Below are 19,080 nucleotides of genomic sequence, written 5' to 3'. Positions count from 1 at the left end.
TAGGCTTGGTTTTCACTCCCCAAAGGTTTCCAGAAAACTGGATGTGGGATAGGTCTTTGTGATGCAATTTTACTTGAGTCTGGCTTATTTTGACTGTATTGTTTTGTAACTACAGGCAGATTTTAGTTTTGTTCTTGTAAGCATTTGGCAGCATACAGAAAATTTGGAAATATGAAAATACGTGTATGTTAAAACATATAAATAAATGTAATGCCTAATCCCTAGGTGAACATCGATACACATGGATCAGTTATAGTGAGAGCCTTACTTGATTTTAAATACAAACCCTTTGCTTTACATTACATAGCAAACTGTGGTACAGTGCACATTATCATTGTTACAATATTTATACAGCTATTATATGTAGCACTGACAAAATGCTGTATGTACAGATCAAAGCAGTGCCATTTAGCCATTATGCACTTGAGGAAAAAGAAAAAACTTCCACATCAGAAGCAAAGGATAAGAAATACAAAAGATAAAGAAAACAGGAAACCAACTGTCAACAGGAAATTTGATTAAGTAGATACAGAGACTCCCAAATTAAAATTCATAAAGGCTTTACAAACATTAGGAAAATAAAAGACTACAACAGCAGTTTAAGGAGGTTCTTTTAATGTACCATTTCTAGTTATATTGTATGTATCCTGTCTTGTATTTTGCTTTCTAGTCTGAGCTGCACACGCTCTAGTTCAGTGTTTCTCAACCAGTGCTGAATCACTAGATTCCACTGGTTGTACTTGAGGTGGTGTCAAGTAGTACCCGTGGTACCCCCCAGACCCTCTCAGCAAGGCCAGCAATGCAACATGACAAACAGTAGTAAGAGGCTCGGCTGAGCATGCAGAGCTCCAGCGTGCACTTTTTGCACGCTTGAAAAAGCTCTCCCATCTGCCCTGAGCCTTTTACTACTGTTTGTTTCACTGCATCTGGCCTCCCAATCCAGAAGTAACAGGCAATCACATAATCACTAGTTACTTCCAGTGGTACTTCCTATATGCAAAGTGGTATGGCAGGGGACAAAGGTTAAGAAAAGATGCTCTAGTTCCTCCTATGTTCAGCACAGATTTGAAATAAACTCTTTCCTATTTCCTAATAACAACAAAAAAAGAAAAGGCAAAGGGCGCAATCCTAACCCCTTATGTTGGTGCTTTCCATCACTGACATAAGGGCAATGCAGCTCTGAGGTAAGGGAACAAAGATTCCCCTGCTTTGCGGAGGTCTCTGTGAGTGATACCCAACTGTAGGGTGCAGCACATGCCCCATTGGCACTGCTATGCCAGTGCTGGAAAGCACTGACATAAGGGGTTAGGATTGCACCCAAAATGACATAAGAAAACAAAGCTGTCATGCCGATTATGCTGACTTGCCCTAAACTCAGAAATTTTTGGTTTCACCTCAATGAAAGAGTGAGATAATTATTCATCATCTGAATGATGCCATCACTCCCAAGTATTAGGAAGAAAAAACTACATTAAAAAAAGATACTAAAACTCAGAGAAAAAGATATATTAAATGCTGTGTGTAGAGGGTGGATTGACCAGAGACATGGTTTCAGTTTTAAGAAATCATTGGTTACATTCATCCAGCTCCACTCACTGAATAGGACTTTTCTGCCTCTTCCATCTTATAGTGCACTTCCAAAAGGACTGGAGAATCCCTCCGGGACTGCATAGGTAATGGTGCAAGGAGTGCCTCAGCAGAATTGTGGGGTAGGGGGGAATTCATGGAAGTCAGTGGAATACCATACAAGAAGCCCTTTAATTCAATTCAAGGAATATAAATTTTACAATTTGTTTGTACTACACTCAGATTTCATTTTAATTCAGATGATTTTTTAAAGGATGCTGAATATAGCTGACAGAGCAAACCTATGCATGTCTATTCAGAAGCAAGTTCAATTCAATGGGATTTACTGCCTGGGAAGTGAATTTAGGACTGCAGTCTAATTCAAAAAATGCTGATTTATTTGTTAACCATCCTGTTTGTGTACACAAACATTATTTATTATGCATTAAGGCAACATTTCCAAAGAAAGGCTGAAGGAAAAAGAAAGCCATTCAGTAAGAAAGGCATTGATTCTGCTCTAGAGTGGGTGTGCACTGCCCCATATGATTTTCCATCTATCCACCATGACAGGGCAAGACTTTGCAGCAAACTGTGTGACAAGAACCCCAAATGTGATTTGACTGAAATGCTTTGCTTGACAAGCAGTGAGACTCATGGCCTAGTTCACAAGACTCAGTTAAAGTGAAATCACAAACTTTTTTCAGACTGTTCACACTGATCTGGTGTCTAACGACCAAATACTGTACTACAGTATCTGGAAAAGCCCAGAACTGCCACACAAGCTTCAAAAAGCGGTGCTTTCCCCACAACTCAATTCTGAACCTGCCCCCACTGCAAGCACTAATGGCCAAGTTATGCAAACGTCCTTTTGCCTGTTATTTTAATGTCATAAGAGTATTCTTATGCAATTCTCGCACAGGGAAAATAGCCAAAAAAACAGGTATCTGTTAAGCACAGAATACAAAGACTATTCTTACGACAGAATGAGGAAGTGGCCATTTCTCACTTGGGCTCCCAACTAGCAGTGGGGCATCTCCCCACATTTCATCTTCAAACAGAAGGTAAGGGGGGCTACATTTCAAGGTTTGGATGATCAGCCTTTAGGCAAAGCCAGGAATTGAGCCCTAGAGAAGCAGCCAGGTAAGGGGGCTACATTTCAAGGTTTGGCTGATCAGCCCTTATGCAAAGCCCGGAACTGAGCACTAGAGAGGGAGCCAGGCAAGGGGGCTACATTTCAAGGTCTGGATGATCAGTTGGTAGGCAAAGCCACGAACTGGGCACTGGAGAGGGCACCCACAAGAAGGTCTGGCCTGTTTACCTGCCATTAACGTGTGGGGAGGCGGGGGGGGGAATCATTATTCCAGTGGGTGGCCCTGGAGATGAGCAACCTTCTCCCGAACGCCTGCAGCTCGGAGCCCGCTTGCACTGCAGAGCCTCGGAAGCGCCTGCAAATGTTTGGAAGTAAGTAGTAACAACACGTGACTCCTTGTTGTGTATACACAGCCAGCCGTGCGATGCCTCCAGCCTGCCACCGTGCAACGCAGCTCAGCGACGAGGGCAGTCAACCCAGAGCCCAATCCGAGGCAAAGCAGCTCAGAAGCAAGCCCCACAGTAGTCGAAGGGGCTCACTCGCAGGTAAGTGAGGATGGGATCTGCAGCCCCTGGGGGTTGCTTCCAAGTTCCCGGGGTGGGCTGGGCTGGGCTGGGCTGACGGTGGAAGTTGGTGGCTCGCACCAGTTCCCCGGTGGCTGGGGATGGGACGGAGCAGGGGAGTCCCCGCCCCGCCCCGCCCCGCAGGCGCCCCCGCCCGTCCGCCCCTCACCTGTGATCTGCAGGCAGATCTCCCGTCGCAGAGAGCGGCAGGGCAGCTCCTCGACCTCGCTGAGCACCGGGAGCGTGGCGGAGCTGCGCGTCTTCTTGATGGCCGGGGGCGCCGTGGACGGCAGCGTCGCCGGGGCCGAGTGTCGCCGGCCCCCCATCCCCGAGGTCTTCCGCTTCATGGCGGCGGAGGCAGAGGAGGCGGCGGCGGCGGCTGCAGGACACCCGGGCTCATCCCCGCCGCTTCCTCCCCCGACTGGGGCTCCAGCAGCCCAGCGGGAGGAGGAGGAGCAGGAGGGAGGCAGGCGCCGCCCCCCGTCTCTTCCAACCTGCCACTTGCCGCTCTCGGCCACCTCTCCTTCCTCTTTCGGTCTCCCCCCTCCTGCTCGCCTGTCATTGGGCCAAGGCAGTGCGACGTCATAATCGCAGACCCTCGGCCCCCGTGATGTCACACCGAGTACTTGGGCACCTGCGTCACGGGCAGAGGTTCAGAACGCGTGGAGCTGGCATCTCCACAATCCTTTCCCAGCCAGCTCCTCCTTGCCAAGGGGGGAGAAATTACTCTGAGCCCAATCCTATGCTTGTCTACTCGGAGGTAAATCCCATTATAGTCAGTGGGGATTACTTCCAAGTAAGTCTGGACAGGATTGCAGCCTCTGATCTTTTCTGTACATCAGGACATAGAAAGCTGGTTGAATTGGCGAGCAGCAACTAGATAATGCAGTAGGGACCAGGGGGTATTGGATAACGCTCCGCGTTGGTGCAGAAGCCTGTTGAGCGTTCAAGTTAGTGGAATCCCAAGCCACTTCGACTGTCATGGAATCTATTTCATGTAGCTAAGCAGGGAGGTGCCGTGGGTGGGAAGGCAGGTGAGGCAGAGCCTCTCCACCAGAGTCCTTTGAAAAACACCCCTGCCACCATGTGAGGTGCCCAAGCACCCATAACCCACACTCCACTTGGGCACCTCACATGGCTTGGGTACCTCACACGGTGCTTGGGCTTTTTGAAGGACTCCAGTGGGGAGGCTCTGCCTCAGCTGCCTCCCCACCTACTGCACCTCTCTGCTTCTAAAGCATATATGGAACCACACTTCCAAGTACATTTAAGTTAGTGTGCAGTTTAGGAACTGTCCATAAATTATATCTCAAAGACCTTTTTATCCCTCCCGTCTTCTCCTTATACTTGGTCCCAATACAGTACTTTCATTTCTTCTTAGTCACATCTTTGCCACTCTCTCCTCTTCTAGATAGGTATTATCCATGACAAATGGTCCCATCACATGTGATGACTGATGCACACTCAACTAAGCCCTAGGCTATTTTCAGAGATGAGTTCTTGGTGGAACAGAAGCAAGTTCCAGGTGAAGGCAAGCACCTTACACCCCTATTTCTATGCACAGACTTGTTTCTGTAAGGCTGTTCAGGTGCTACTTTGTCTCCACATATAGGTGTCTGCATGTCTTTCTGTGCACGGAACGACATTAATTTTAAAGATCAACATGGGGACTGGTTCCCCTGAAAATGCAGTGTATGTACTGTTGTTAAAATAATGTGAACAAATTTACATGTGCTTTTCTCAACAATCATGCGTAACAGTTTGTGTACATGTTGAAAGTAACACGTTAATAGGGCTTGATATTGAAACAGATTATTTCTTTATATAGCACCATCCAGGTAGACATATACAGTCAGGTGCAAAGCCTGCTGACATTTATACCTGCAACAAATGTCTGAACAGGACTGCCTACATATAATAATAAGCTGTATCAGGCCCAAATGGCATGTGGACTTAGGGTCCAATTCTCAACGCTCCCAGTGTCGGCACTAAACCCTAGCACTGGTACTAGGTGCCATAAATGTGCCGTCAAGCATGTTTATGGCACTGGAAGAGTAGGGAGCGCTGGTGCTGGGCCCATGTCAGTCAGGCACCAGGCCCACAGCCAGCAGAAGGAGGATGTGCTGCCACTGAGGATAAGTGAAACTACTGGGCAATGGTGCAATCTCTGGGGGCGAGGGAGGGCAGGGCAGGGGAAGGAACTGGGGCAGGAGGGGGATGGGACCAGTGGAGCTCTGCTCCTCCATCTCCTGAACTCCATGGCGGGCTGAAAAGCCCAACACAAAGTCTCTCAAGTCTGCTCTGGCAAAACAGCGGGCACAGACTTGAGAAGCCCGATGCAGGGCTTGAGGTTTTTCCTAGGGGAAGAGGACAAAAGTGGTTTCCCCAAGCCTGTTGGATACAGCGGTAGCCATCAGGCACCAGGAAGCATAGGACTGGGCTGCTGGTAAGCAAATACAGCTTACGAGCCAGCGTGACTTGAACTTCCAGTGCTTTTTTCAGATTTCTGTTGCCTTACTTGTAATAAGTGAAAAGGCAAAGGGAGGTTTGTCCAATCCCAATACTGAAAGTGTTTTTAGAAATGAAATGGTACAAATAGAGGTACTGCAGAATTCCAATCCAAATATATTCGCATTATGAGTATGTCCTTGGGAACAGTCTCATAGACAAACCACATGGGAATAGCTCTAGAACAGCCAAAGTTTCCACTGGTTTAAAATACAGTTCTTGCTGGTTACAGTATCTTAAAATAATGGCCTCAGTGTATACAAGTGCAAGAAGTGCAGTTTAAAAATGCAGTGAGAAAATGTATGCCTTGAGGCTCAAAACAGCTACTTCGAAGGAAACTCCAGAATTTCCACGTAACAAGGCATGGAAGGACTGGGACATTCGCAGCCCAAGTCCTCTTTGGGCTCATCAGCATCTACATGCTTAAATCCTTCATTTCTTTTGGGAGAAGACTGCCATCTGCTGAATATTAAAATTTTTTAATATTAATATTTAATGATGTTATTAAACATTAATCATTAAGTGTAATTATTTAATACTCTTAAATAATTTTAATATTAACATGCCACATTTTTCCCATAAAAGTATTGTTTCCTTTTAAAACTTCCATAGTTAAAACATGTATTGCAGCTAGGTAGGCTTGTTACAGCAAAAACAATAAGAAATCTTATGGCACCTTAGACCAACAGATTTACTGTGGCATAACCATTCATGGAATAAAGCCTCCTTCATCAGATACATGAAATGTTATTTTCATTTGACACACATATAACATGCACATACTGTACATTCATGGAACATGTCAACTGTTGGGCCAAAGTCTAAGAAATGCCAGATACTTTTCTATGCAAAGCTCGCATATACAAGATATGCACAGCTTCCTGGGGGGTTATTCCTGCTAGCCTGTTGCATCAAAAACAACAAGAGTATCACGGCACTAATACCCTAATCCTATTCCCCACCGTTACTGTTGATGCAGCCACACTGATGGAATGCATGCTGCATCCAACAGGAAGGAGGGGAGATTGGGCAGCCAGCAGGAGACAAGTAAAGTATTTTTACTTACCCCCGGTAGGCTGCCCAATCACCTATGGGACTCCTTGAATCAACACAAGCCATTTTGCTGGTGTTAAGTCTGAAGAAAGAAAAGAGACAGGGAAACCTAGGAAAGAGGTGATAGGATCCTGGCATAAGCCACTGCTTATAGATCTACCTCCTTTCCCCACATGCCTCTGCTGCCAACTTTTTGGCACCAGTGGAGGCTTTGGGAGCCATTCCTGCGTGCACTGTGCCGCTGTCCAGTGTGTGATGGTGGCCTGGCTTTCATACCATCATAAAGGGCCTTGTGCTGGTGCAACACAAGTTTCAGCAGTGCAAGACCCAGATAGGATTGGACTATTCACCATTTTATATGGTATAAATATTTGTTGACTAGTTGGCTGGAATACACATAAATGAGTATGAGGGGGACTGTATACAGTTGAACAAAATGGCCATGAAATGCAGGAGGTACAACCCGTAACAATTCTGTGTAATGCTCAAATGTATAGAAAATAAGCACTGGGACTATTCAGCAAAAGCAGCAGTGGGTGAAAACATAATAATCATTCTAGTTTTTCCATGTTAATTAATGCCTGGCTGTGCTGGTAGAGGAAACATACTGATCTTTCATGACCTCTTCCTCCCAAGGCTAGATGTGCATTCTGACCAATTACTGCTGTTGTGAATGGTCACCTTGCTTATTTTGTATACACTTGAATTTGCATAGAAATGTCACAGACTGCCTGACTTGCATTTCCTGACACATTGCCCCCACTGTTTAGTTCTCACATACATACCTAGCTGATGAAATGGCCTTCAGTCCAGGAAAGTTTATGGCACAGTATGTCAAGGTACTGTAAGATTCCTTTTTCTTTAAAGATAAATGAAAATTTAAAACACAGCCCTTAAACTGTTAACAAATAAACCCATTTTTATCACAATGGTAACAGTCTTCCCCTGCTGTATCTATTCAAAAGAGTAATGACTGCCTAGAAACTGTGTAGACTGTACTTTCTTTCAAGGCCTTTATACCCTACCTTTCAGTCAAATAGTCTGCACCAACACATGCACACAGCTGATTTTGTTGTTTGTATATAATTGCTGTATTCCTGGCTGAAGACTTAAAGAGTAACATTTCCTGACGTCTTCATTTGAATAGCCCCAGCAGAAAGCCAAGAATTTTCCTTGCAGATGTAAGGTCAGTGTATTTGCACATATTGGACAGGGAGTCCTCCCCCCCCCCCCAGATTTGAACTTGTACTTCTATCACATTTGATCATGATACTGTTAGAGCATGACAAAAAGGCCAAATGTAGGAAACTGGATGTAACATATACAGATTCTCACATTATTTGTGCACCCTTCATTCACAGTAATATATTTTTAAAAATATGCTGTGTAAAAAAAACTTGCAACATACCAAGTACAGGTAGGCCTCCATAACAGCAGATCTGGCATCCATGTTTTCAATTATCCATGGATGCAGGGGGCCCATGTGTCCATTACCATTCTTTAAAGTCTTAGCATTAAGTGTTTCTTGCTTTAAACAGGGGGCTAGAAGCATTCAAGCTGATAGTGCAAAGAGAACAGGCTGCTGGCAACCTGAATGACTGACAAAATAGACCTAACATTAAACAGGAAACAGTTAACTTCCAATTCCTGTGCTTACAGCACCCTGTTTAAAGCAAGAAACACTTATCGGTAAGACTTTAAAGAACATTAATGGGCATATGGGGGTGGGCACTAGTCATACAGACATCCCCATATCCATTGTTTCTGTAGCTGTGTGTGTGTGGGGGGTCCCTAGAATGGTTTCCCCATGGGCATGCCTGTATCTCTTTGTGCATCAGTTTAAACATGATTTTTTGTTAGTTGCATCATAGCCTTGAAAATCACTAAGTATGAAGTATCACACTCATCCATTGGAAACCAGTTTACTCAGAAGCCAAACACTTTCATTCCGCAATGCCACAGTAAGTTCATCTTTTGTGATTTGCTGGAATAGACTGTGTTGCTGTGTATCATTTAACTTGCCATCTGGACTTTTTCTTCTCTTGACAAGTCACACATCAATGATCCGAGATCTGTTGGTGAAGTTTACTGTTTGAATGCCTGCAAGCTGCAGAATAGTGTTAATGGGAACATGATCCAACTTATTCCTATCAAGGTGTGCAAAGTGGATTTCATTACCTGGAAACAATGGAAAATGACAATATTAACATTTATCTGTACAAATATTCTTTCATCATCACAACAGTTCGCTGTTATTGCTATCAGTGCAGAGCGGTGGCAAGAGTGATGGATTTGAACTAGGGGTTAAAATACATGAGCTTCTCTGTACCTTACTGTTTTCTCTTTTTTTTTTCTCAAGTTCCACATCAGTCATGGATTTACTGGAATTACTTTCCATGTGACAAAATACTTATTCTCATTAATAAAGTACAGGTAGAGCCTATTTATCCGCGTTAGTTCTGTTCTGTGACTCAGCGTGATTAACAAAAAACGCGTTGTGCTAAATTTCATAGAGTTACACAAATACATTGCAGCCAGACACTTCCGGATGGAAGGAAACTAAGGCAGCTGTTATAAATCCCCTCCCCTCCGTACTCAGCCCTCCCGTTGCCAGCTGTCCTGCTGAGCTTTTAAGCCTGGGCCTGGGCAAGGCGGAACCTTTTTGCAGTGTTTTGGGCTGTCTGGATCGAGATGCCAGAGCAGGGCAAAGGAGGCAAAGGTGTGTGTGACTGTCAGTACCCCACCCCATTGAGACAATGAGACAATGAGACATTGAGACAATGAGACAAATACACAGATAAAAAATCCGTGGATAAATAGGTTGCACCTGTACTTGCATTTTCTAATGATCCACCCTAACCCCACATCAAAGAAGTGGATAGCCTTGTTGCTGAGAAAAATCATCTTGTTTTGGGAAGATAGCCTGCTCACCAAGTTAGGAGGATTTTAGAAGATAAATAATGAGAAATGTGTTTTCATTCTCTAGGGTAAGTGAAAGGGTACAAACAAACAAAAGGAGCAACAAGATTCATGAAAGAGGTCTATGAAATGTCTATGAGATTTTCATAACCACATACTTTACTCAGAACTCCAATGGAATCACTGCTGGTGGGAGGAGAATTGCAGTTTTCCAGTGACCAAAAAATTGCTTTTTACCATTGCCACCCAAGCACTTCCTTGAAGGCAGATCTGCAAATCTCACTGCAACAATTGTGCTTTTAGCAGGCAGAGATTTAGACTACCTGGAAAAGTCTTGTCCATCTGTAAAATGGGAGCAATTGTAATCCACACCCAGGTTCATTATTATGAGGAACAAAAGAATACAGTAACTGTAAACTGCTTCAATATTAAGGCCAGGATCCAAATAGCCCAATAGAAATGTGCACAAAGAGGTGCCGATTCCCCCCTTGCTTTCCCCCATACCTCATTACATGATCCTCAGGAGTAGTGTTTCAGAAGATGCTAGGAACAGCAGTGGGCAGGGCATGAAAAAGACCCATGCATAACACTCTGGGTGACTTTTGGATTCTAGCCAAGAATAATCAAGTAACAGTTTCTCCCAAGCTGCAGGAATAACTAAAGCATGTTTGCATCTCTGTCTCCAAAAGTTTCACAGACAAAACTGCTGACCTCAAAAAGAGCCACAGAAATACAGGGAAGCATTTTCAATGCTGTATTTGCAACTTAATCCATGGAAATGGTAAAAAGTGCAGCCAGGAGAGAGAAGACACCCTGTAGTGTAGCATAATCTTGGGAAGATTATTTTTTTTAAACACTCTTACCTGGACCTATAATCAAAGTTCCTCCCTGTTGAGCTGGATCCCCTTGAAAATCAAATGCAGGGCTAGCCATTGCTCTCCATATGCTCTTAATGTTTCCTGATAGCCAGTTGGATTTTACATGAGGACTCTGTGCTATAACAGTACAACACAAAAGATGAAGAAGACCAGCATAATAAATAAAAGCCTGAGTTGCAAATCAGGACATCCCTGCTTTGAATCTGCCATGGACACACAGATGCCTTTGGCAAACCACTTGGTCTAAGATGCATACATATTAGTCTTACAGGGTTGTTATAAGAACCACATACAGAAAATAACATGTGACATGGTTTGCACATTCAGAAAGCACTCTACAAATGCTATTACTATTAAGCAGCCTACTTGGCTTAGGACCAAATCCTATCCAATTTTCCATCACTGGTACAGCTGTGCCAACAGGGCATGTGCTGCATCCTGCAGTAGGGGGGCAGTCATGGAGGCATCCCCAAGGTAAGGGAATGTAAGGTGCACTTTTCAGCATCTAAATGGGCCTCCAAGGTAGCTTGCAACAAAATTAAAAGCATTGATAAACATAAATATCAATCAACATAAAATTCAGTCAAAACTCAAAAAACTGACATTGACAAAAACTTTCTTAAGTTGATGTTGACTTAAATCTGAACATTAACATAGCATGACCTGAGATCAGTAACCCATGTGACTGTGGTGTAAGAAAAAACACTGAAATCTACAAATCTTTACATTGTTACTTCACAGTTTTTGTGCAGTGGACTCTAATGTTTACAGTTGGTAGCAATGCCTACCTGATGCAACAAATTCTTCTCCAATTTTCATGTGAAATATACGATAAATCTGTCTCTCGGGATCTACATACATTTCATGAGGATAACCTGTCAAATTACAAAATGGCTGCAAAAGATGTACATAAATATAAATAGAACTGATTGGAGAGTCTTTTATACTTCCCCCAAAACTAAAGCTGCAATCCTAACCATATACTCTAAGGAACAACAGTACAATCCTGTAAATACTTTCCTGAGAGTAATTTCTCAATAAACCTGTATAGGATTCCACCATAAGTCATAGTACTGGTAGATGGGATTTATCTGTGATCAAACGTCCTTAGTATTGTGCTGGATTGCATACCCGTCTCCATTTACACTCCTTTCATACAAAACTGGAATCAGACAGCTCTTGAGAGAAATGATTCAGGAACTATGTATGATATACAGGCCACTCTTGACATGAATGATATACAGGCAGCTCTTGTTACATTCATGAAAATTAGTGTGTACTTCAAAAACTTATAAATTAAAAATCAAAAGTAACACACACAAAGTCAGCCAAACATGCAGGAGTGCAGGGAATTTACCATGGTATTTTAAAATTGGCATGTGTAAATTAGGTTTTGGTATTAATTTTAAAAGCACATTATTTCAAAAAAGTGTAAATCAAACTCATGTAAAATGAGAGTTGAATGGCTTTTTGCATACTGCCTCATATTTGTGTGACATAAAAAAGCTATGATTACTGTAATGTGCATTCATACATTCATTCCCCTGGGGGCTGGGATAAGAATAGGCCCTCAGTTTGGCTGTACTTGTCGTAAGAGGCGACTAAACAGCCACCGAGTAGGTGGGACTCGTTAGCCTGGGAAGGCAGCTCATCTGAGAGAAGGAAAACTCTGATCCCAAACCTCCACTGCCTTGTGGCTACATCCAGTTATGGAAAAGGCTTCAGGAGTCAACCTCGAGGCAAAATCCGGAGCCGGAGTCCCTGAGGCAGTTCATGGCTGAACACAGTCACGTTCTGGCAACTCCTGTGACGCCGCTGGAACCAACCGTATTGGCCTCTGCCTTTCCATTGGACCATTTCAGCGACGTGGAGAGGGGGGATTTGCTGCATGGGTAACAGCCTATCCTCCATACCTACTTTACGCAGGCTTCACGCACTGGAGAGGACACTCTGTTCCAGAACCACCATTCAGAGCGTGACACCATAGTCTTCCAAGACTGAAGGATGCCAACAAGATTCATACAGAATTTTCACTAGCAGGAATCTTACATAAATAAAAATCAACTTTGCCTCAAACACACTTATAAATAAATCCCAATGGAACCCAATTGCACTTATTCACATGCAAGTAGTTTAGTAATTATACAGCAGACCTAGGATTTCTTGAAGTATCTTTTTTGCACATCAGCATACACTATTTGATCTCAGCAGAAATCACAAACCTGGAAGATCAACCTTAATTATGGTCAAAAGACACTTTAAAGATGAAATTGCTCTGATACAATAATAAATATTAATCAATAGTCCTTTTTGAGTTCTCTCTCAAGTGTGGATACAATTGGCACAGTCTCCTGTTGCCTGACACTGTGGTGGGGAGGTATAGAATGAATAAAACTTAGCAGTGCGAGACCTGGGAGATCCAGGTTCAAATCCCTGCTCAGCCACTAAGCTTTCTGGGTGATCTTGGGCCAGTCACTATCTCTCAGCCTAACCTACCTCACAGGGTTGTTGTGAGGACAAAAGGAGGGAAGGAACTATATACACCATCCTGAGCTCCTTGAAGGAAGGGTGGTATAAAAATGTGAAAAATAAAAATAAATAAATATGCATGCACTCACATACTCTTAATGGTGAGGTGAGGCATACTGAATTTAAAGTAACACAACAGAATAAATATTGCCATGAATGTTCACTAACTTTTTAAGAAGAGCCCTACTGGATCAGGCCAAAGGCCCATCTAGTCCAGCTTCCTGTATCTCACAGTGGGAGCACACAAGACAGCAAGACACAACCTGCGACCTGGTGCCCTCCTCTCCATCTGGCATTTCTTACTAGTTCTTACCTTAATATGGTAGTGTGATGATTGTCCAATAACTATAAGTCTGACATTTGCATCCTAAAGGGGGAAAACGCAAAGAATATTACTATGCAATCCTATATACAAGTAACAGGGAGTACATCCCATGGGTCTTAATTCTGAGTAGTTACAAAGCCTCAATCTCAAAATGTTACTAACACAATCCATGGCTCACTGTGCCAACACTGAAGGGAACAGACTGGACCAAACCACAATTATGATATTGCAGTGTCTTAAGCCAGGACGATATACTAGCATTACAATAAAGACAGAAAGTTATTGAAGGCAGAGACTGCGATACAGATGTTGTTTAGGCTGTACTGCCAGTTCTGTAATGCTACTAATGAAAAGATTGATTTTCTAGATTGATTATTTGCGTATAAGCCATTTAGCACTAATTAACACCAGGTCAAGATCACAGGCAGGGGGACGTTAAAGCTAGTGCCTGTTAACAATTTGACAAAAGTATTAACAACTTTGTAATAATAAATCACAAATACCAGTAAGATCATTAAAAATAGCCAATATTAAAAAAGAGTAGAAAGTTGCACAGCAAAAATCAGTTTGGTAATGGACCATGTCCAATGAGACACATAAAAGAAACCCTCTCTTTTTAGGTGAATGGTAGTTGAAGCAAGCAAAATTGATGTTCTTAAAGCAAGTTCAGTACTGTTTTTCCACAGGTAATTAACAAGCACTTCACAAGTCATTTCAAGTGGCTTTCAAAGGTCTGAAAATGTGAAGCCAAACACTTTTGACGCTGCAATGTGAAGCACACTTTCTTGGGAGTGAGTTCTATTGTGGTGAGTGGGCATTGCTCTGAGTAAACACGCAGAGGCTTAAGATGGAACTAGGTAAATTTTACAAAGGTAAAATGTCATGGGGGGGCATGATTTTCAGCAGGAAAATGGTTCAGGATTAAAAATTAAGTACCCTCTACCTCCCAACAGCAATTCTGATTCAAACTGTGTCCCTGTGTTGTTGCATTACTTGCAGAAAATGCAAGTAAAAGCATGCTTTTCATAACACATCATGTGGTTAATGTGACATCTAATTTTAGTCTATGGGCATCAGAATGAGATGGTAGAGTTATGTGGCAGGACGGACTGCTCTACTGCAGACTACAGGTGAAACAATCATATTTTTGAATGCTTCCCAACTCAGAAGGCTTGTTGCAAGCACAAAACTCGCACAGCAGGGAGCAGCCTACAGTAGAATTGTTTTTTCTTTATGCGTTCTACTATTTTTGAGGAGTTTTTACATGGAAGAGCATTCAAAAATAGTATCCTATGCCTGCAGCCTGAAGTGGTACAATCCATTCTACCACCTCATTTGGTTCTATATGCATATCATAGTAGATATTAGGAAGAAAGCACATGGGGAGAACACATTCACAGCATGTATTCTAAAGACATAAGCAAAGGCATTAACTTTGTCCTCAGCTGTTCCGTTTTGAAAGATGGTGAGATGTTTTGGATTTTACTTACTTGTAAACATTTCTTGGAAACTTTGCCCAGATCTTCCACATACTCCTTACAAGCATAACACAAGAAGTTCTGAAAAAAGTCAATTAGGGATGTCAGAAGACATAACTGTAATAAAATAATCAGATTTCAAAATGGTTGGAGTTGGTTAGTAAGTATATAAAAGTTTGAGAAGTAGCATCAGAAAGTCACAGAATTTCATAGTGGGACACCTGAAACCCCCCCCCCCCAGATACCTGAATCCGCAGATATGGGTGAGCTGTGGGTCTGGGGCCCAGCTCAGCAGAGGCCGAGGATGTCCAACCCCAGCTTTTACCAGGCTCAGACTGAGCTGTATAGCTCAAAACACGTGACTTCTGGTTACATGGAGAAATTGCACTGGAGGGGAGGGCACACGCTGAGGGGACTGGACCTGATCCGCAGATAAATGAATCCATGGATATGAGACCTGAGGATATTTTATTATTTTTTAACATTTTTATACCTCCCTTCCTCCACAGAGCTCAGGGCGGTGTACACGGCTGCTCCCCTCCTTTTTTCCTCACAACAACCCTGTGAGGTAGGTGAGGTTGAGAGAAAGTGACTGGCCCAAGGTCACCCAGGAAGGTCACCCACCCCACTCATGGCTGAGGGGATTCAAACCTGGATCTTCCAGGTCTAAGTCCAACTCCCCAACCACTACACCACCCTATATTGTGCAGGTCATGGGTATTGGGATTCATACAGTATTTGTTCCCTAAAATAGTTATGATATCAGTAACAAAGGAGTTTAACAAAGGAGTTCCACCTCCACTTCTTTTCTTATAGATCTAGTGAACCATGTGTTTTGTGGAAATATATGATCCCGGAAGTTATGTTAGAATATAGTCAATGGATCAATCATGTATTGACATAGATTAACATGAATGGCAGAAAAATCATATATATCTGGTTGAAATAACGAGCAGTCGAATCCTGTGCTTCCCAGAGCCCAGGGCTGCAGCAGCGTCAAAACAGCTACCGCTGCATCCCATGGGGCTGGGAAGCAGCAACAGGGCTACTCGGTGTAAGGGACCTTATGCTTTCTTAACCTATGTAATGGCCAGGTGGTCCCAATGGGTCACCTCAAATCTGCACCTGCTATTGAGCAGGCACAGTTTCCAGGAGACCTGTACCAAGTTTCTCTGGCCAGGAGGGGGTTTAGGACAGTGATTTTCAACCTTTTTTCATCTCACGGCACACTGACAAGGCACTAAAATGGTCAAGGCACACCATCAGGTTTCTGACAATTGACAAGGTACACCATGCTGCCAGTGGGGGTTCACATCTCCCATTGGTCCTATTAATAAATGACCTTCCCCCAAATTCCTGTGGCACACCTGTGAACCACTCGTGGTACACCAGTGCGCCATGGCACAGTGGTTGAAAATGGTTGGTTTAGGATATGGCGGCAGGGCCTGCTGCCATCTCTGCCCCCTGCCCCCCGCCCTGAAACGCCTCTCCCCACCTCACCATTCCACCGCCCAGTGCTCACCCGAAGTTCTTCGTCCTCTGCCTGCACTGAGCCAGCGCTGGCACTGGACTGGTACATAGTGTCGCAGGCATGCCTTATGACACGTTTGCAATACTGAGAGCCAGCACTGGGACAGCGTGGGCCCAATAGGATCTAGCTGCCCTGAGGCAGCTGGAATGGCAATAGATTCTAATAATAACAGAATGGCAATGTGTGTAAACAGGCCACAAAAGATAAAAAGCAAAAAGCAAACAAGGACAGTAGATGTCAGTGGAAGCACTGAAATGATCTACAGCAGGGATGTCAAACCTGTTTCATACAGAGGGCTGAGGTTAGCATTCATAGTGCCTGCTGAGGGCTGGAAGTGACATTATTAAGCAGAAAGTGACATCATTAAGCAGATGATGGCCAGAAATAAGCACTTTTCACACAGAGATTCATTAGATGCAAATGACAGAAGAGAAAATGTGCAAACTTTGTTCATATTTTCAAGATATGAGAGAGCCCAATTATCAGGCTGGGAGAGCCCAATTATAACAGGGGCCAGATAAATTGCTTGCCTGCAGGCCTTGTGTTTGACACCCCTGGTATACAGTATTCTCTAGGTCAGGGGTCTCCAAACTTTTTGACCAGACGTCCGCATCAGATATCTAGCATGGCCAGAAAAAAACATGGATAGAATTGCGCAGCTTATTTCAGCATAGCCTTTTTTTGCTCGATTCTATGCATGTTTACATGAAAGTGGGCTGACCTCAGCGGGGTTTCGAAGTTAGCACGCATGACAATGGGTCTCCTGTGGGTCATTCTGATGTGCAAGTCCCATTGTGGGAATTCATTTCCTTGGAAATATACATGCATAGGATTGTAGCTTTTTATTGTTGCTATTTTTCTCCAGTTGCTATCTCCAAGATCTGTTTATGTCAGGGACTTGCGGTGGGATGGGGAGGCAGATGAGGCAGTGCCTCCCCACTGAAATCCTTCGAAAAGCGCCACCGTCGTGTGAGGTGCCCAAGCACCCACAACCCACACACTTTTGCACGTGGGTTGTGGGTGCTTGGACACCTCACATGACGGTGCTGCTTTTTGAAGGACTCCAGTGGGGAGGCACTGCCTCACCTGCCTCCCCACCCCACCCCACCCCACCCCACCCTACCCTACCCCCTGCTATAGGTGATCAGTCTCAGGATTAAGATCACGCCTGCAACTTCCAGTTTCCTGCTTACTACTAGCAGTTGCTCAACACCTCGGAAACAGCTTTGAAGTTGTGTAGCAGGGCGAGTCTCAAGTTTTACTCGGATACAAAGTAGCCCCCCCCCCATCAGAGTACAGTGTAAACGCGATGGGAGCCTGCGCCTCTCACCCGCACAAACACTACGATTGCCTTCTGCTCTCGGTAAAGGCTCTCGAAGGGAAGTGCCTTCCCGGCTGCATCCACCACCGTGCACTGGGCAGCGTCTCGGAGTTCCACGGGCTCCTCTTCCTTGTGCTGCCGGGGACTCGTGCTGCGGACCTGCCGCGTAACCGGGAGCCTCCCTGCTAGGGGATCTGCCATACGGGCTGCCCTGGAAGGGGAAGAGAGGAAGGTGGAGCACTGCTGAAGGGGATATGATGCCTGCGAGGAGGGCAGCCTCTCCCTGCCTTCGCTGGACTTACTCCTCCTCCAATAGCAGGAGCGGGGCTTGAGTGGGCGAAGGGAAGGGAGAACCAGCAACACGTGGAGGGAAGAGTCGGAGAAAGTGACGTCACAATGGCCAACTCCACGCTGCTTGTTTCTCTTCCCTTTCGCGCACCGCTATTGGTGCGAGAGTTTCATTCATTCCAAGTCCGTGTCTCAAGGGGTGTCAGTGTAACCAAATGACAAGAGAGCTCTGCACTGAGCTGCGAATTCAGGCTAGAATCCTATCCACACTTTCCTGGGAGTAAGCTCCATTGACTATAATGGAACTTCTGAGTAGACAGGCATAGGATTGGGTTCTCAGACCCCAGTCGTTTTAGCAGCTGTTACATACTTGGCAAAGGTTTAAGATTTCTCTTCCTGTGACTGGTTTAGAACAGTGTTTCTCAAGGTTTGTCCTCTGCTGTACCACTTCACATGGTCCACCTATTCGAAGTACCATCAGAAGTATGACATCATCACCAGTTACTTCTGGGTTGGGAGACCAGATATGACATGATAAACACCAGTAAGATGCTCAGGGTGGACAGGAGGGCTTTGTTGAGTGTGGAAAAGCATGCTTCGGAGCTCTGCCCGCTTCTGAGCGGCTTGGCTTCGGAGCCAAGCCTCCTACTGTTGTTTGTTGTGTTGCTGCCTGGTCTTGCTGCTGGGCAGCAGTTGTCTAGGGGTCCTGTGAGTACCACCAGATGCCACCTCAGGTACCACCAGTGGAACCTGTACCACTGGTTGAGAAACACTGGTATAGAACAGGGATGCCCAAATGCCAGCCCTGGGGCCACTTGCAGCCCTTGAGGACTCCTAATCCATCCCTCAGGGAGCCCCCAGTCTCCAATGAGCCTCTGGCCCTCTGGAGACAACAACAACAACAACAACAACAGTATTTATATACCGCTTTTCAACAAAAAAGTTCACAAAGCGGTTTACAGAGAAAATCAAATATCTAATGGGAGACTTGCTGTTTCCCTGCACTGACCTGATGCAACTGCTCTCAGCAT

General features: G+C 44.5%; 2 protein-coding genes across 4 annotated transcripts in view; both read right to left on the bottom strand.

The window, feature by feature from the left end:
- Positions 1–3,642, bottom strand: part of CDC14B (cell division cycle 14B) — a 50,526-nt gene extending 46,884 nt beyond the window's left edge. For all 3 annotated transcript variants that reach the window (XM_066618597.1, XM_066618598.1, XM_066618599.1), the window contains exon 1: positions 3,389–3,642. In XM_066618597.1, the coding sequence (XP_066474694.1) occupies positions 3,389–3,566 (178 nt within the window). In that variant the 5' untranslated portion in view covers positions 3,567–3,642. The remainder of the gene's footprint in view (positions 1–3,388) is intronic.
- A 5,046-nt stretch (positions 3,643–8,688) lies between these two features.
- On the bottom strand, positions 8,689–17,968 carry PRXL2C (peroxiredoxin like 2C). The gene is made up of 6 exons (XM_066616071.1): positions 17,771–17,968; positions 14,922–14,990; positions 13,420–13,473; positions 11,366–11,471; positions 10,563–10,694; positions 8,689–8,958 (listed from the first exon to the last, which is right to left on the bottom strand). Exons 1-6 carry the CDS (start codon positions 17,960–17,962, stop codon positions 8,831–8,833), a joined length of 681 nt encoding a protein of 226 aa, XP_066472168.1. The 5' UTR covers positions 17,963–17,968; the 3' UTR covers positions 8,689–8,830.
- Positions 17,969–19,080: the final 1,112 nt, after the last annotated feature.

The sequence above is a fragment of the Tiliqua scincoides genome, chromosome 2, assembly GCF_035046505.1.
Source record: "Tiliqua scincoides isolate rTilSci1 chromosome 2, rTilSci1.hap2, whole genome shotgun sequence".
Lineage (NCBI taxonomy): Eukaryota > Metazoa > Chordata > Lepidosauria > Squamata > Scincidae > Tiliqua > Tiliqua scincoides.
Note: the sequence above shows the minus strand (reverse complement) of the source record. Positions and strands in the feature narration are given on the sequence as shown.

Bases quoted from the DNA above. Each gene is read 5' to 3' on its own strand.
- PRXL2C (XM_066616071.1), bottom strand. From the start codon at position 17,962: ATGGCAGATCCCCTAGCAGGGAGGCTCCCGGTTACGCGGCAGGTCCGC. The intron at 11,472-13,419 runs GTAAGAACTAGT...CATCTTTTGCAG, and splicing joins CATCACACTACCATATTAAG to CCATTTTGTAATTTGACAGG. The intron at 10,695-11,365 runs GTAGGCATTGCT...GTACTGTTATAG, and splicing joins AGAAGAATTTGTTGCATCAG to CACAGAGTCCTCATGTAAAA.